General features: G+C 40.5%; 1 protein-coding gene across 2 annotated transcripts; it reads left to right on the forward strand.

The window, feature by feature from the left end:
- Nucleotides 1–386: 386 nt before the first annotated feature.
- Nucleotides 387–12,414, forward strand: fgf24 (fibroblast growth factor 24). Of its 2 annotated transcripts, XM_028589293.1 has the most exons (5): nt 387–1,037; nt 1,212–1,248; nt 6,136–6,313; nt 9,573–9,679; nt 11,781–12,414. In XM_028589293.1, exons 1-5 carry the CDS (start codon nt 1,006–1,008, stop codon nt 12,057–12,059), a joined length of 633 nt encoding a protein of 210 aa, XP_028445094.1. In that variant the 5' UTR covers nt 387–1,005; the 3' UTR covers nt 12,060–12,414. The 2 variants fall into 2 exon arrangements, with proteins under 2 accessions (XP_028445094.1, XP_028445093.1); XM_028589292.1 differs by lacking the exons at nt 387–1,037; nt 1,212–1,248 and having other exon boundaries at nt 5,634–6,313.
- The last annotated feature ends 1,109 nt before the right edge of the window (nt 12,415–13,523 follow it).

Below are 13,523 nucleotides of genomic sequence, written 5' to 3' on the forward strand. Positions count from 1 at the left end.
ACCAATTAAATGATTTCCTAAACTTACTTTCTAGGGACAAAATATTGTATTAATTAAAACTCAAAACCAAAAAAAAAAAAAAAAAACGTAAATCTACTTCTTTTTTCATCTGCGCAGCGCTTTGCCCACCGAGAGGAAAAAAACCCTCTCCAAGCTGATGGTCTCTCCAAGATTACCCTATCAGGTGCAAACCGCTGACATGTTTCCACCCACCAACAACAAAAAAGCCTCTCTGTGCCCAAATCTCAAGCCGCAGACGCACAAACACCACTGACAGGCACTGCTGCGCCATCAACAGACCCCAAACCTCTCCAGGGATCCGCTGCTGCTGCTGCCGCCGCGATTTCCACACTTTTTTTTTTTTTTTTTTTTTTTTAAACTTCTTTTGTATGCCTGGATACGTTTGTTTGCTCACTTTAAGCGTGTTGTTTTTTTTTTTGGTGTATGGGCGTTTTATTATTCACCACTTTTCCCTTTTCCACCGCAGCACTTGGTAGAATAAAATGACCCATGCAAGGTGTAGAAATCCCCCGCAGGTACGGACGGAGTTGAGAAGCCTGTGATCTCTGGAGCAACAGGATTGGGATTGTGGGGAAACTTGGCTATAGGTGTGCAAAACTCAAAGGATATTTTTTGAGCGAGGGGATTTTTTTTGGAGAGGTTCAATTCTGAATCCGTTCCACTCTTGGCACCGATTTAGGGAGACGTTGCGGGATTTCGGGGAGCGGAGGAGACTGAGTTAAAAAAATAATCTTCTGGATAATTCCCCCCACCCCACCCCACCCCACACCCCCCAACAAGGAAACACCTAATGTTGCACTCCGTGACTCTGTTGCTGCTCTCTAGTGATCTATCCTTACATTGGGATTCAATCTCCTACTTACCCCCGGAGTTGTGTGCGTAAAGGACGTACAGGGAAGCGAAAGCAATAGAGAGGGGGGCGATTTCGCCAACCTTTCCTGGGGCTCTAAATCTGTGGAAGCAGGTGTATTTCTGCAAGTCAAGATGTCTGTGCTGCCTTCGAGGTTCATATACCTGTAAGTGTTCCACATCTCCGTTTGCATTTTCTACAGAAGGTCATGCATTCTTACCAATAGAAGTCGCTAAAAGCTTCATATTTGCGCATTGCTTTCATCCAGGTTAGGCTGCGTTTATTCTTCATGTAATTGCCTGTGTGATTCACTCCCCTCCTCCCTTCTCTCTCCACATAGGTGTTTACATTTTCTGGTACTCTATTTCCAGCTACAGGTACGTTCAACTCCATTTTTTGTGTGCGTGTGTTTGCATGTCACTCTGCATCTTTTTAATGTGAATAATGTTAATGATTATTTTACATCTATATTCTACAAACGCAGGATTTACCAGCGCATATTAAATGACTATTCATTAATATTAATTAGGGTCCCGAAGAGAGAAAAAAACCGGCATGTAACTTTAAAAGGAAAGCGTTTACTATGCGTAAAATAAATTATAAAATCAAAAAGGATATTGCAAAAAAAAAGGGGGAATAATAAATTAACTGAAGAGATAGGATATTATAACTGTATTTTAGTGATACACAATTATACAAGTACCATAAATGTACGAAAAAGTAACCATACTCGGTATGGCGCACTATAAAGTTATTTGCATTGATATTATAGCAGCACCATCGCGAGATACACTTGCAATTATCGCTATATAGTCCCAATAAAATTACTAATGCAAAAAGACAATAACCCCCTGTAGTGGTAAAGAAATATCAGAGAGTAATCGGCACTTGGGGAAACTCGTATCTGATGTGTATCAGCTGTTCTGTCCCCGGACTAATCTAATATGTCCAATCAGTATCAATCTGGCAACACAAAAAATAATAATATTTAAAACCAGTTTTGCTCAAGTAGCAGTTTCAGTATTTTACAACAGAATCGTGTAATAAATATTTTGATCCCCGGGGTTAAAAGTTGTTCTTTGAACAGATGGGCTCGTTTGGCGCTTGTTGCCTCAGTTTTTATTAGTCCCGTCTCACTTTGAACAGTAATGGTTTGCAGGCATCCACTCACCTAATTGCGCGCTGTGATTCAGATAAGATGCGGAGAGCACGCTCCTCCACTCATAAACCTATCTGATCATTTTATTGCTATGACGTTTTTGATCCTAATTATCCACGTGCTGTTGTTTTAAATTAATCTCTCAGTGTTGCCATGATCTTAAATATTAAAACAGAATTGAATGATTTAAAAAAAGAAGAAGAAAAAAAAGAGCAGGTTAGGTTTTTTTTTTATCTCTCATCCACTTCTGGAATGCATTTTCTCCCACATAAATTGGCAACATTTTGATTGTAGTTGTATCTGTAATTATATCTTTAAGAGATTACAAAAAAGGATTTATATTTAAGTCAGAGGAAACTGAATCATACCAAGATGGGGAGTCAACATTTGACCCTTTGGCTCAAATACAACCCTGCTGGGGGGGGAAGTTTGTTTGTAAACTATATAAAATACATTTTATTGGTTACACAATTCTCTTGTTTTTTTTCATTTAGTGCTGCTAGGAACACCTTGTCCTGGTCGGGGAGCCAGCATAGCTCTCAGGGACAAACTAGCAGGTCCAACTCCTGAAGTAAATTTTCTGATCCAGGACTTTTTTTTTTAATGGAATTTCTCAGGGAGAAAATATAAAAGCCTGAAACCTCCCAAAACCACAAACTGCAATGTTATGTAAGTCTGTGCTCTGATTATTCCAATAGAGCTGGCACAAACAAAGCTATAGTGTCGACTGACCACTCCTCACATGTAAGTGAGGATGAACTTCGTGCAGAATGTGTCTCAGCAGACGTATGAGGTGCCCTGAGGAATGATGTTTTATGTTTATTGCTGTTTGAATTATGTTTTCTTTGGTTTAGGAAAAAGTCAGATAAGGTAAAGGCAAATAAAGGGAATGCATTGTGGCTCTCTGAGTGCTTTCAGGATAATGATCAAACTAAAAAAAAAAAAAAAGAAATGCAGGAATAGCCCTTTAATGCCCTCCTTTAACATCGACTCTCCATGTTGTTGGCCCATTCTTCTTCTCAGCACTGCTGCGTACAGCTAATGGCTCTTACATGTCACGATGTGGTTGTGATTTCATGAGGAAAGACAACAGAAGCAACCACAGTTGGAAGTAAACTTTGAGTGCACTGCCAACATGTGAGAGTGTGTCTTTCCCCGTTTGTGTGTGTGAGACGCTGTCTGTGTGTGTGTCAAGCAGATAGCAAGGTGTATCTTAGATGGATGCGACAACTAAGCTTCCTGGGTGAAGATGAGTGCCAGACTTTTGAAGTTTCAATCATATCCGTTTTCATGCTGTGTCTTTGAAGAAAGGAGACAGTGTGATAAAAAACTGTTGTCGCTAGTGTTCACCTCAGCCATGTGCTTAGGCTTGCCTTTCCCTTGACGCAAAATGCAACTGTCTACCAAACACACCTTTATGTTTGTTTAGAGATGGGGGGAGATTTGGAATAAATCCCTTAGCAGCCCTGTTAGGCCACGTTTTGTTGTGTGTTCGTTTTTTTTTTTTTCCCTCGTCAGCTTTGAGGTTAATTTTGAGAGAAAGCTGACAACAGACGCTGCTGATGTTCAGCTTTTGAAATGGATGCATCATTTTCAACACATTTGTGTGTAGTTCTGGATGTACATAGTCTGCTGCTGCATGAATGTTTAATTTTAAACCAGCGTGTATTTGATGGTAATCCAGCTTCTTTCTGTTTTTTTTTAGTAACATTTTTGGTTCCAAACTTTGTATTTCGTGAAGTGCAGAGATCACTTGTTAGTCAATTTGAGTGGTCTTTTTCCTTGGACGAGAAGTCCCATAGGTGCCACTTTTGTCTTTGTTTGTTCAGCCATTGCGCCTGCTGCTGCTAATGCTAAATTAATCATTTTCCAGAGTTTCCCTTGTGAACACCTACTAGACACCAAATGTTAAGAGCATCAAATACGAAAGCTTCTGCTTTTGGCTTTTGGCTCCATTGTTGTTGTAGCCACTTGGTCTTCAATCTCCAAACATAGCTTATATTTAACTTTCCTTAAGTTTCAATTTACAGTACTTGTACACATTTTGTCATATGTGTTTATTGAAGGTAACACAGACATGTATTGTACTAAGCGTCTCACACAGGTGTGTTAAAAATCACAAATTTAATAGGTTGCATTGGCTTATCATGCAGTAAACTGTAAATCTGTTGGTTCCTGGTTGAGTTAATTAAGGAGTTGGTTGACTATATAGAATAGGGTTTAATTTTTAAGGCTCCAGAAATGAATGGTCTTGATTCATTTTTCTTTGTAATGTTGTGTTGACTGTGTTAAAACAACATTTATTAGAGGACAATGTATTGCATGGTTGCCATGGCTAAGCAACTGTTTCATGCAGGCTGTGTTGCATGTTGGAATACTTACTTGGAGTAAATGTCACATCTCTCGAGAAAAAGTGGCTGGACTGGAACCTAAGGGGTTTAAAAATTAGTCAACAGAGCCACAGCTCGTTTTGGTACTTTTAAGAAAAAAATAATTATCCATCAGAGAAATGCATAATCTGCTACTCCCAAGAGATACTGGCCCCAAAATTACATGTAGTTAATGTGTTTTGATGCCTTGAAGTCAACATTAACACCACAACTTTGTTACATCAGTAGGTAATGCATTTTGATATCCAGCCTCCCATTTTCGAAACACTGCCTGATGCCAAAAGTAACATTATGGGCGTGTTTCCTAAATGTCAGGATACAGAAGCCGTGTCCCAGTTCAGGGGCTGGATCCTCCGAGGTCCACATTTCTAGACTGAATATGTCATAATGAGCCAACAGGTCCTTTCTATTTCAATAGCCCAAAGTCCAAATGTGGCCCAGAGATGCTACCTTATTATATATATATCTTAAAATCTATTGGGCATTGTCTTGATGTATAAACTCACCATCACTTTTAGTTTCTGGGAGGTTAAAATGGTCGCCTCTGGGGTGTGGCATAGGTCCAACCTGAAGGACCCATTTTCGCGGACATTGTTCTATAAAGGATTAGGCGCCTGAATTGGGGCACAACTTGTATGACACCTGGTTCACAAGTCTATGTTTAACGCCTCGATAAGATTTGCTCTCCAACTTTCAGAAGATTTTCATTTTTCCTCTCTGAGTTTAAGATTTGTTCTTCTGAGGCCACAATTTCCGATCATGTTTGCTCTTTGTCATTAATTTACTGAAGTTAGAATAACACGGACTCAGGGTATGTAATGTGTATATAATTAGCCACCTGAGAACAGCTACATAAAAAGCCATTACTGTGCAATTACCAGACCATGCAGCTGGGGAAATGGGATCTTGGCGTGAAGTGAGATTCCAGGGATTCTGAAAGTATACGTTTCCTCTCGCGCTTCCACATGTCGGGTGACAGTTGCTTTTCTGCCATGCTATCAAAGTCTGTGATTTCCTCTCTTTTTATGTCAATTCTAAGGTGACTCGTAAACAGCCGGCTAGTGAATTCTGAAAGGTGGATTTGGACAATTTGATCAGAAAGTCCTCCTACAAGAGTGTTTTTGTGGTTTAAGGTGCCTCTTGCCATCTTGTCTTCCGCCTGCTGCATTTCCTAATTTATGGACCCTACTTTGCCTGCAGGCAGATATTTGTTTGATGATAGTGCAACAGGTCTGGATGCTTCAGGTGTATAATTGCTAGTGGCTTGCTTGCTTGTGGAAATGGAGTTCAGGTTTCTCAATATCGCCGGGGGCACATAGTATACTGCTGTCTCAATAAGAAGTAGCAGAAGGTTGCACTATACAGTAGGCTTTGCACTTGTTCTGTGGGATTTTTACTCAAACGGTGACTTCATTACCACATCTTGTAGCATAGTTATCAGCTTGTAAATGCAATGCATATAAACTGTGCCAGTTGAAAGCGAGAAGAGAAACACTAAAATGCCGCAGCCACAATTTCCCGGTTGGTGTCTCAGTTTTAAGCCCCTGAAGCAAAACATTTTTGACACAAGGCCCATAAAACCAACAGCATACATTACTATCAACACCTGTGCTGTGATGCTCTCTCACTGTCTGTCTTTCCCTCTTTTTGTTTCTTCATCTTCTGTCTCTCTTTCTCTCTCTCTCTGTTTCCTCCTGTCTCACACCTCTGTGCAGGAATCCCAGCAGACCTCTGCCGATTTCAGGTTTTACATCGAGAACCACACAAGGAACCCGGACGACCTGAGCCGTAAGCAGGTCCGGATCTATCAGCTCTACAGCAGAACTACAGGGAAACACGTCCAGATCTTGGGGAAGAAAGTCAACGCCAACGGAGATGATGGGGGCAAGTATGGTATGGGAGAACTCCTGTGCATCTCACCTGACACGTTAGCTAGTTTGTTTTAACAGGATGAGAAATCACCACCACCTACCAGCCAGATGTTGGTGCTTCTTGAGGTTGTTTTTTTTTATCACTCCTCCAGCAGCTTTGGCTGTTTACTACCCATCGCTTGGAGATTGTTTCCTATGCTCCGTGTTTGGCTTGGCCAAGTTCGATGGTGACTTTCGTAAGCCACCAACTACTGGTTTGGTTGGCTGGAAACATTATTAAATTGCTGACCTTTCAGTGGATGTTTACTGCAAAATTTGGGTATCCAGAGCAAGTCTTTGTGGTACTTGTTTGCCATTCTGCAAAATATTGTTTACTTTTGGTTTTTAAGTATTAGGTTGTGAGCTTTTAAGGTCACGTAGGATGTAATCATGTGGCATTATTTGACTTTATTGTCTCTTAATTTATCAGAAAATGTTCATGAGGAATGGGATTGTAATGCAAATTGGGAAAATCTTAAAACTGTATTTTCCTTGAACTTGAAAGGGCAAGAGAAAAATAAATGTAGAGTCTTTCCTAACAACAGAGTGGTTTGCAATGGTCATTGTCACAATAAATGTTGGATATGGGCTAGCAGTCCAGCAGTGCAAAAGATGACAAAAGGCATTTGACAGATTTAGCTTTACATTCATATATGATCTTATCAACCTTAAATATATCCTCTTTGCTTTCTGTGTGGACTTGTTTACAATGTCGAATCAAAACAAATGCGGCGGATGTGTAAATTGATGGTCAGTGAAGTGCTCCTTGATGCAGCGGCACAAACATAAGGCAACAGGACTTGTTTTGTGCTTTCCTGCAGATATTTTGCTCATAACAGCTGACTCACAGCTCCAAAATTGCTGGTCTTGAATGCCTCAGAGTGAGTGTGTTCAGTCACAGATGCGCCGAGGCAAAGTTTCCTCACTGCTTGTTAGAGCTTGAGTGGAAGCAGATCCAAATTTTCCCATGAGGCCTTGCCAATTCTATTCTACCCTCCGCCCCTCTTCCTCCCCCTTCTCCTGTCCCCCACCTCCTCCTCTTCCTCCTCCTCCCCATCCAGCTGCAGTACCTGGCACCTGTGAACTCCTCTGCACTCACTAATAATGCTCAGGGAGATACTCTCCTTGCTCTGATCCACTCTCAGTGACTGCAGAGGGCCACAAACCACCACCGAAGAAATATATTGCTTTGATGTAGAGCTTTATGACCGCTAAGTCTGTATCAGAGCAGGCAAAGTGCGGGTGTAATCATTCTTCTTAGGTATTAGTGTAGCATATTCATTACTTTTAAGAGACTAGAACAATCCTTTTCCAGAACAGTTTGTCATAAATGATGCCTGTTGGTGGGTCACTGCAAAGGCTTTTAAACTGATACATGCTGCAATGTGGGAAATAAACCAGGAGTTTTCAGCTTTTCTGACAGGTGACCCCATGCTGAGGTCAAAAACATACCTCTGGCCCCTTATTGTTTATTGCACCAAGGAAGAAAACATTGCACTGGTTAAGAAATCACTGAAAGTGGGATTTAATGTTAAAACACTGATACAATATTCAAGAATTTCTGTCCGATTTTTCTTTTTTGCACTTTATATGGAAGCTATGGCTGCCAATGGAGTCTTGAGCCTGAGAATTGTTTAAAGAAATATCCAGAGTTAATACACACAACATCACAATGACCACTCACTGACTCAAAGATATTTCCTTGTGGATGCTGTTCCACTAAATATAATTACTCCATTTTTGTTACTTTGCCATCAGGGGTCACAGACAAAGATAACTTACTGTAGGGAGGAAAATATTGTTTTATCTGATGTTCTGGGTCAAGCCTTCATAGCTGAGGTTGAATTTTGGGTCTCCATGCAAAACCAGCTAAGAGTTAGACGCCAAAGCGTTGACTCCTGATTTGAATTGCAGAGCTGAAATATCTTTTTAAACATCATCCACTACATGTACAAACCAGCATTTATTTTCATTCTCAAGGACCCCAAAAAGGTCCAGATTGATCATTCCAGCGATAACAAAAAGACAGAAATATTCTTTTGTTCCTAAATAAGACATACAAACACACATCTCTCAAACCAAGAGAAGGAATAACTTTAAAGTTTCACCTTTGAGACAAGTTTCCTTCTTCCCACTTTCCTCCCAATGTTGGATTTTAGGGTGAGGGGGAGGACGAGAAGGGGAGTTACTTCTGCCCTCGAGCCCGTCCCATCCCCTTCGCCTATTCTTCCTCTGCTCCCTTTAGCGCATGCTGAATGGCTCTGTGTGTTAAACAAATGGATCATCTTAACTTTTTGATTGAGTGAGCACAGACTAAAGGGAACTTGAAACCTAATCCTGAGGGGCACATAACCGCTCCACAAATGTTTGGCAGATCTCTATGCTGGTCGAGGGGTGAGCAGAGACAAAGGTGACCTCGCAGGGGTTAACATTTGAGGGGATAAAAGAGCCGCCGGGATGCGTCTCGAGAGTGGATTACTGCTGTGTCAGGCTAAAGTGGCGGTGGCATTGTTGCTTTGGTGTATATGGTATTGTGTAAAGAAAGTTATACACTTAATATACCTTTTTAAAAGAAGTATTTGCTCTGGAGACCCATAACTCATCTCTTTTTTTTTTTTATTCTTTGTCCAAAAATCCCCATATTTTTTCCACATTAACAGAAATAATGATGCTCATGCAATGTTTGCAGTGTGTGTCAAGTATAAATTGATCCGACACACATACAGCCCAAAATCACAAATTTACAGAATTCTGTTGGTTTGCGGTTTTCAGCTATTAAGATCAATTATTTCATATAATCCTTGATTTGATTAAAGAGAATGTAATCTCTGGTATAACTAATGATGGTGGTTGACTGCTTTGTGGTGGTATATATGATGAAAAATGTATTCATGAAATGTCAATGTAATAACCCCAAAATACTTTCAACAATTTATTTTGTGCACATTGTAGGCTAGATATCTAAGTTTTCTTTATGAGGCTCAGTGCTTGATAAAGCTCTGTGTTAGCTCCTAGATTGTAGAGTTTACAGGGTTTCTTTACAGGACTGGAAATTAAATACGATCATTTTTATGTCTTAAATTTGTGAATTGAGTATTGAAAAAAAGTACAGGAGCCCAGACACTGTTGACCATAAGTGACATAAACATATGTTCAATTGTATGGGAATCTTTAAGGGCGAATGTGAGTGGAAAGACATATACTGGCCCTTAACAGAATCTTCTTTTTCTTTTCTTTTCCAGCTCTTCTTGTTGTCGAGACAGAAACCTTCGGGAGCCACATTCGAATAAAAGGAAAAGAGAGTGAACATTACATTTGCATGAACGAAAAGGGCAAAATAGTCGGAAGGGTGAGTACCTTTTCGGTTTTGATTTTGGGAATATTATATATAAAAAGAAAAAGAAAAACGACTGATCCTTCAGTAGAAGCTCAATATTTTTTTCACTGACCAGATTAAATCGGCACGTTCTAATATCAAAACAAATATTTTGAATGGAGCTCTTAATCCAGGCTCAATTGAACGCAGCCTCAGATCTGCTTTCTCCTGCTGTTTTTGTACACCCTAACAAAACCCCTTTGATAACTCACAGCCCTTCTTCCATTACGTAATCTGCCTACTCCTTTGACACTCGATCAGTCAATTACGGACTGCAATCACCACAATGCATTGAGAGACTAATGGTCACTTAGGAGGAATGCCATTGCAATTATATCACTTAGTCACACCAGGTGGCCACACTGGCGGGGGATGACTGCATGTGACTCTGCGGACGACAGCTGCAATATGGAAAAGAAGTTATTTGAAAACGTACACTGTGGAGGCACACGTGTGATTTTGTCGCATTAATAACTCATGCTGTCAGCATGTGTGGGGCTGCAGAAATTCACAGACGTTTTCACTCTCTCATCATGGTCATCTGTTAGAAACATGCATTTTTTTGTTTTAGTTGCTGGGGCCTCATTTGTTTAAAACATGTTCTTTGACTTCCTCTTTAAACCACCAAAGGATTATTTTAACAATCGGATAAAATGACATTTCAATTATTGATTGCTGGCGGCTTTCAGCTTGCTTAATAATAGAAATAAGTCGTACTGTAAATCACAGCAACTTTGGACGGATTCAATTAAACCTTCCAGTGGTGGCATCAAGATTTTCGAAGTTCCTTATCACACAAATGATAAAAAATTAAATTTTCTTACCCCTATTGCTATGAAGACAAGCAGATAGTTGAATTAATGGGCCACCCTATTTTCAAAGTTCAGCAGCACTGTGTTTTCCTGTTACATCGGATAATCCACTGGCCTGTGAACAGATTTCAGTGGAACTACTTTCTTCCGAAGAAAAAGTCTGTTGTAGAATCGCACATCTAAGTGCTTTGATTGCAAATAGAATGCTGTGACCAAATATATACAGAGCAGTATTCTCTAGATTTCAATCAGTGTTTAACATGTGTTTATTTAAATCACTTTGACTCCACACCAGCATGTTTTTGAAAAAAATATGAAACCAAATCGTATTAATTTTCATGAATATATAGCTCAATATCTTAAAGCAATAATTGACATTTTGGGAAATTCTCTTTCTTGCCGAGAGTAAGATGAGAACATTGGTAGCACTCTTTTACCCGTCTGTTAATTAGGAAACTACACAGCCAGTCTTAATGCTAAACTAGGCTAAGCTAACCGTCTTAGACATGGAATTGATGATTGATTGATTGATTGAGTTTCTCTAACCTGGCAATAGACCTATTACCCACAATGTCAAACTATTTCTTTACAACCACTACAACTCCTGTAATGTATGTGTGGTACGTTTAAAAGAATGAAAAGGCACCACTAGACAGGAAGTAGTTGTGTTAAAATAGTGCAGTAGAGTGTAAACAAATGCAAACGTGTGAAAATTAGATCTTTGCCTCATAATCACAGTGAAGAAAAATTCATGTTCTCAACACATAGCCAGGTTTTTAGACTACGCTATTAAAACAAAAGCGTTCATTCCGAAAGTTACATCGCTGATCACATCTCTCTTTCTTCATCTGTTTCTGAATGTACTGGACTGTAGCGAGACACGAAGGGTGACCTGTACCCAGCATGCCGTTCGGCGGTGTACCAGTTAGTAGGGGTCCCCTTTCAATCCAGTACACAGTGTGTACATAACGCACTACTAATATAATAATAACACTGCACTTCCTTGGATCCTTAGCAATACACCCGCAAAGTGTGAAGTTGATCGGATAAAAAATTGTTAAGAAAATCGTAGGAAAGACATACAGACAGAAAGAGACTCCTTCCATTTTAGTTCACACCAAACTGGAAAATACAAAACACCAACAGAAGAGTACAACCACGCTGATCCCAAACACACTGATGCGAATCCAGAATGTTAGTTGGAAAAACAGCTCATGCCGCCATGTCAATATTTCATTAATGTCCCTTTTCCCTTCTTTCAGCCCGACGGAAGGAAGCAGGAGTGCGTCTTTGTCGAGGAATTCCTGGAGAACAACTACACAGCTCTCGTGTCGGCCAAGTACAAAGGATGGTACCTCGGCTTCAACAGGAAGGGGCGGCCCAAGAAAGGCTCGCGGACCACGCAGAGGCAACAGGAAGTCCACTTCATGAAGCGCCAGCCGAAGGGCAGGCCGGACCCGCTGGAGGAGTTTCGTTTCACCACAGTCACTAAGAGGACACGAAGGGCTCGGCGATTAAAACCCAACCCCAAGAGGAACTGATGGGACCAATGTGACAGCACTAATTTTGGTGGGAGGGGGGAAACAAAACTGTAACTTAAAAACTCAAGCTTCTTGTCTTTTAAAAAAAAAAGAAAAAAAAAATCACCTTAAAGACTTCACTTCTGTAAAAGAAAGACAGACAAAAAGAACAAAAAAAAAAGTCAAAGATGTTCTATTTTTGTATTTCAGGATGACTGACTATTTCCTAACTCTTGGATTCTTCTGGGTTGATGTCATTGTGCTAACGTGTCTGTCGTGTTATTTATACTGGATAAACTAAAGGACCTCTGAGAGAACTCCTGTCGCCGGCGTCCTCAGCTACGTTTGAAGACTTTTTTTTTTTTTTTTTTTTTTTGACAATGGGGGCTGAAACACGAGCTGACGCAACGTTATAAAAATCAGCCAACTAGAGATTTATTGGAATACCTGTCGGTTTTTGTTTGTGTTGCCCCTGACAACGCGGATCCCATACTTTCCACTGGAACCAGACACCATGGAGATGAAACGGAGAGAGGTGGCAAGTCGCAGGTGACACTGTGCTGCCGGGATAACTGTAGCTTTGAGTGCAATATTTTACAGGACTCTCTCTTTCTCTCTCTCTCTCTCTTTTTTTTTTTTTTTTTTTCTTTCCATATGTCTCTCAACCTCAGCTCCACTCGTGGCTCCTGGAATGCGCTGAACCCTCCGAGTGCTGTGTGTGATTTCCTTGACATTTCCATGCAGCCTGTGATTCAGCTAAAACACGACATGCTTTGACTAGTCGGGCACCAGCCGTGGCTTTAGTCTTGTTTAAACAACCTAAAACGAAAACAATACAAACAAAAAAATATGATGTGATTCATAATTCCACAAAGTCTTCCAACTTCATCACATTTGGGAGACGGATGTTAATCCCTCTTGTCTCCCCTTGTAATTCACTTTTGAACAGCTCTTCCTCACGTGTGTTAAGTTGTTCCAGAAGAAGATGCCTTGATTCTTTGAGTGTGAGCTAGCTCATATTTTGGGCCTGGTGATGAAGACTTCCTCTACCTCCTTGTTCTTTGTGTTTATCTTTACCTAGTATGACTGTCTGTGTTCAGTTAATCTCAAGAACCTTTCAGTAGACGCCGTTTTTTTTCTTTTTCTTCTCATCCAAAATCATTTTTTTGACTGTGAGCTCGTCTTTGCTCCTTTCACTCCCGCTGGATGTCTTTGGGAAAGCTTATCCCTGTGCTTGTTTTGTCACACCTGTGATCCACAGACAGGGGAAACTGTAGCTCTGACCACCCCTGATCACTTCCTTAATCCACATTTGACAATTTAAGACTTCTCCTCAGAAAACCCAGTTGACCAGCTCATCCAGGATTATGGGAACGTTTTCAGCGACATGTGGTAGAGTTTGTGTCTGTAACTTAAAGGGAAAAACTTTGTGCTTCTATCATTCCTTCTCTCACTGACAACAAACTCCAGCCTCGTTTCACCAGT

The sequence above is a fragment of the Perca flavescens genome, chromosome 10 (genome assembly GCF_004354835.1).
Source record: "Perca flavescens isolate YP-PL-M2 chromosome 10, PFLA_1.0, whole genome shotgun sequence".
Taxonomy (NCBI): domain Eukaryota; kingdom Metazoa; phylum Chordata; class Actinopteri; order Perciformes; family Percidae; genus Perca; species Perca flavescens.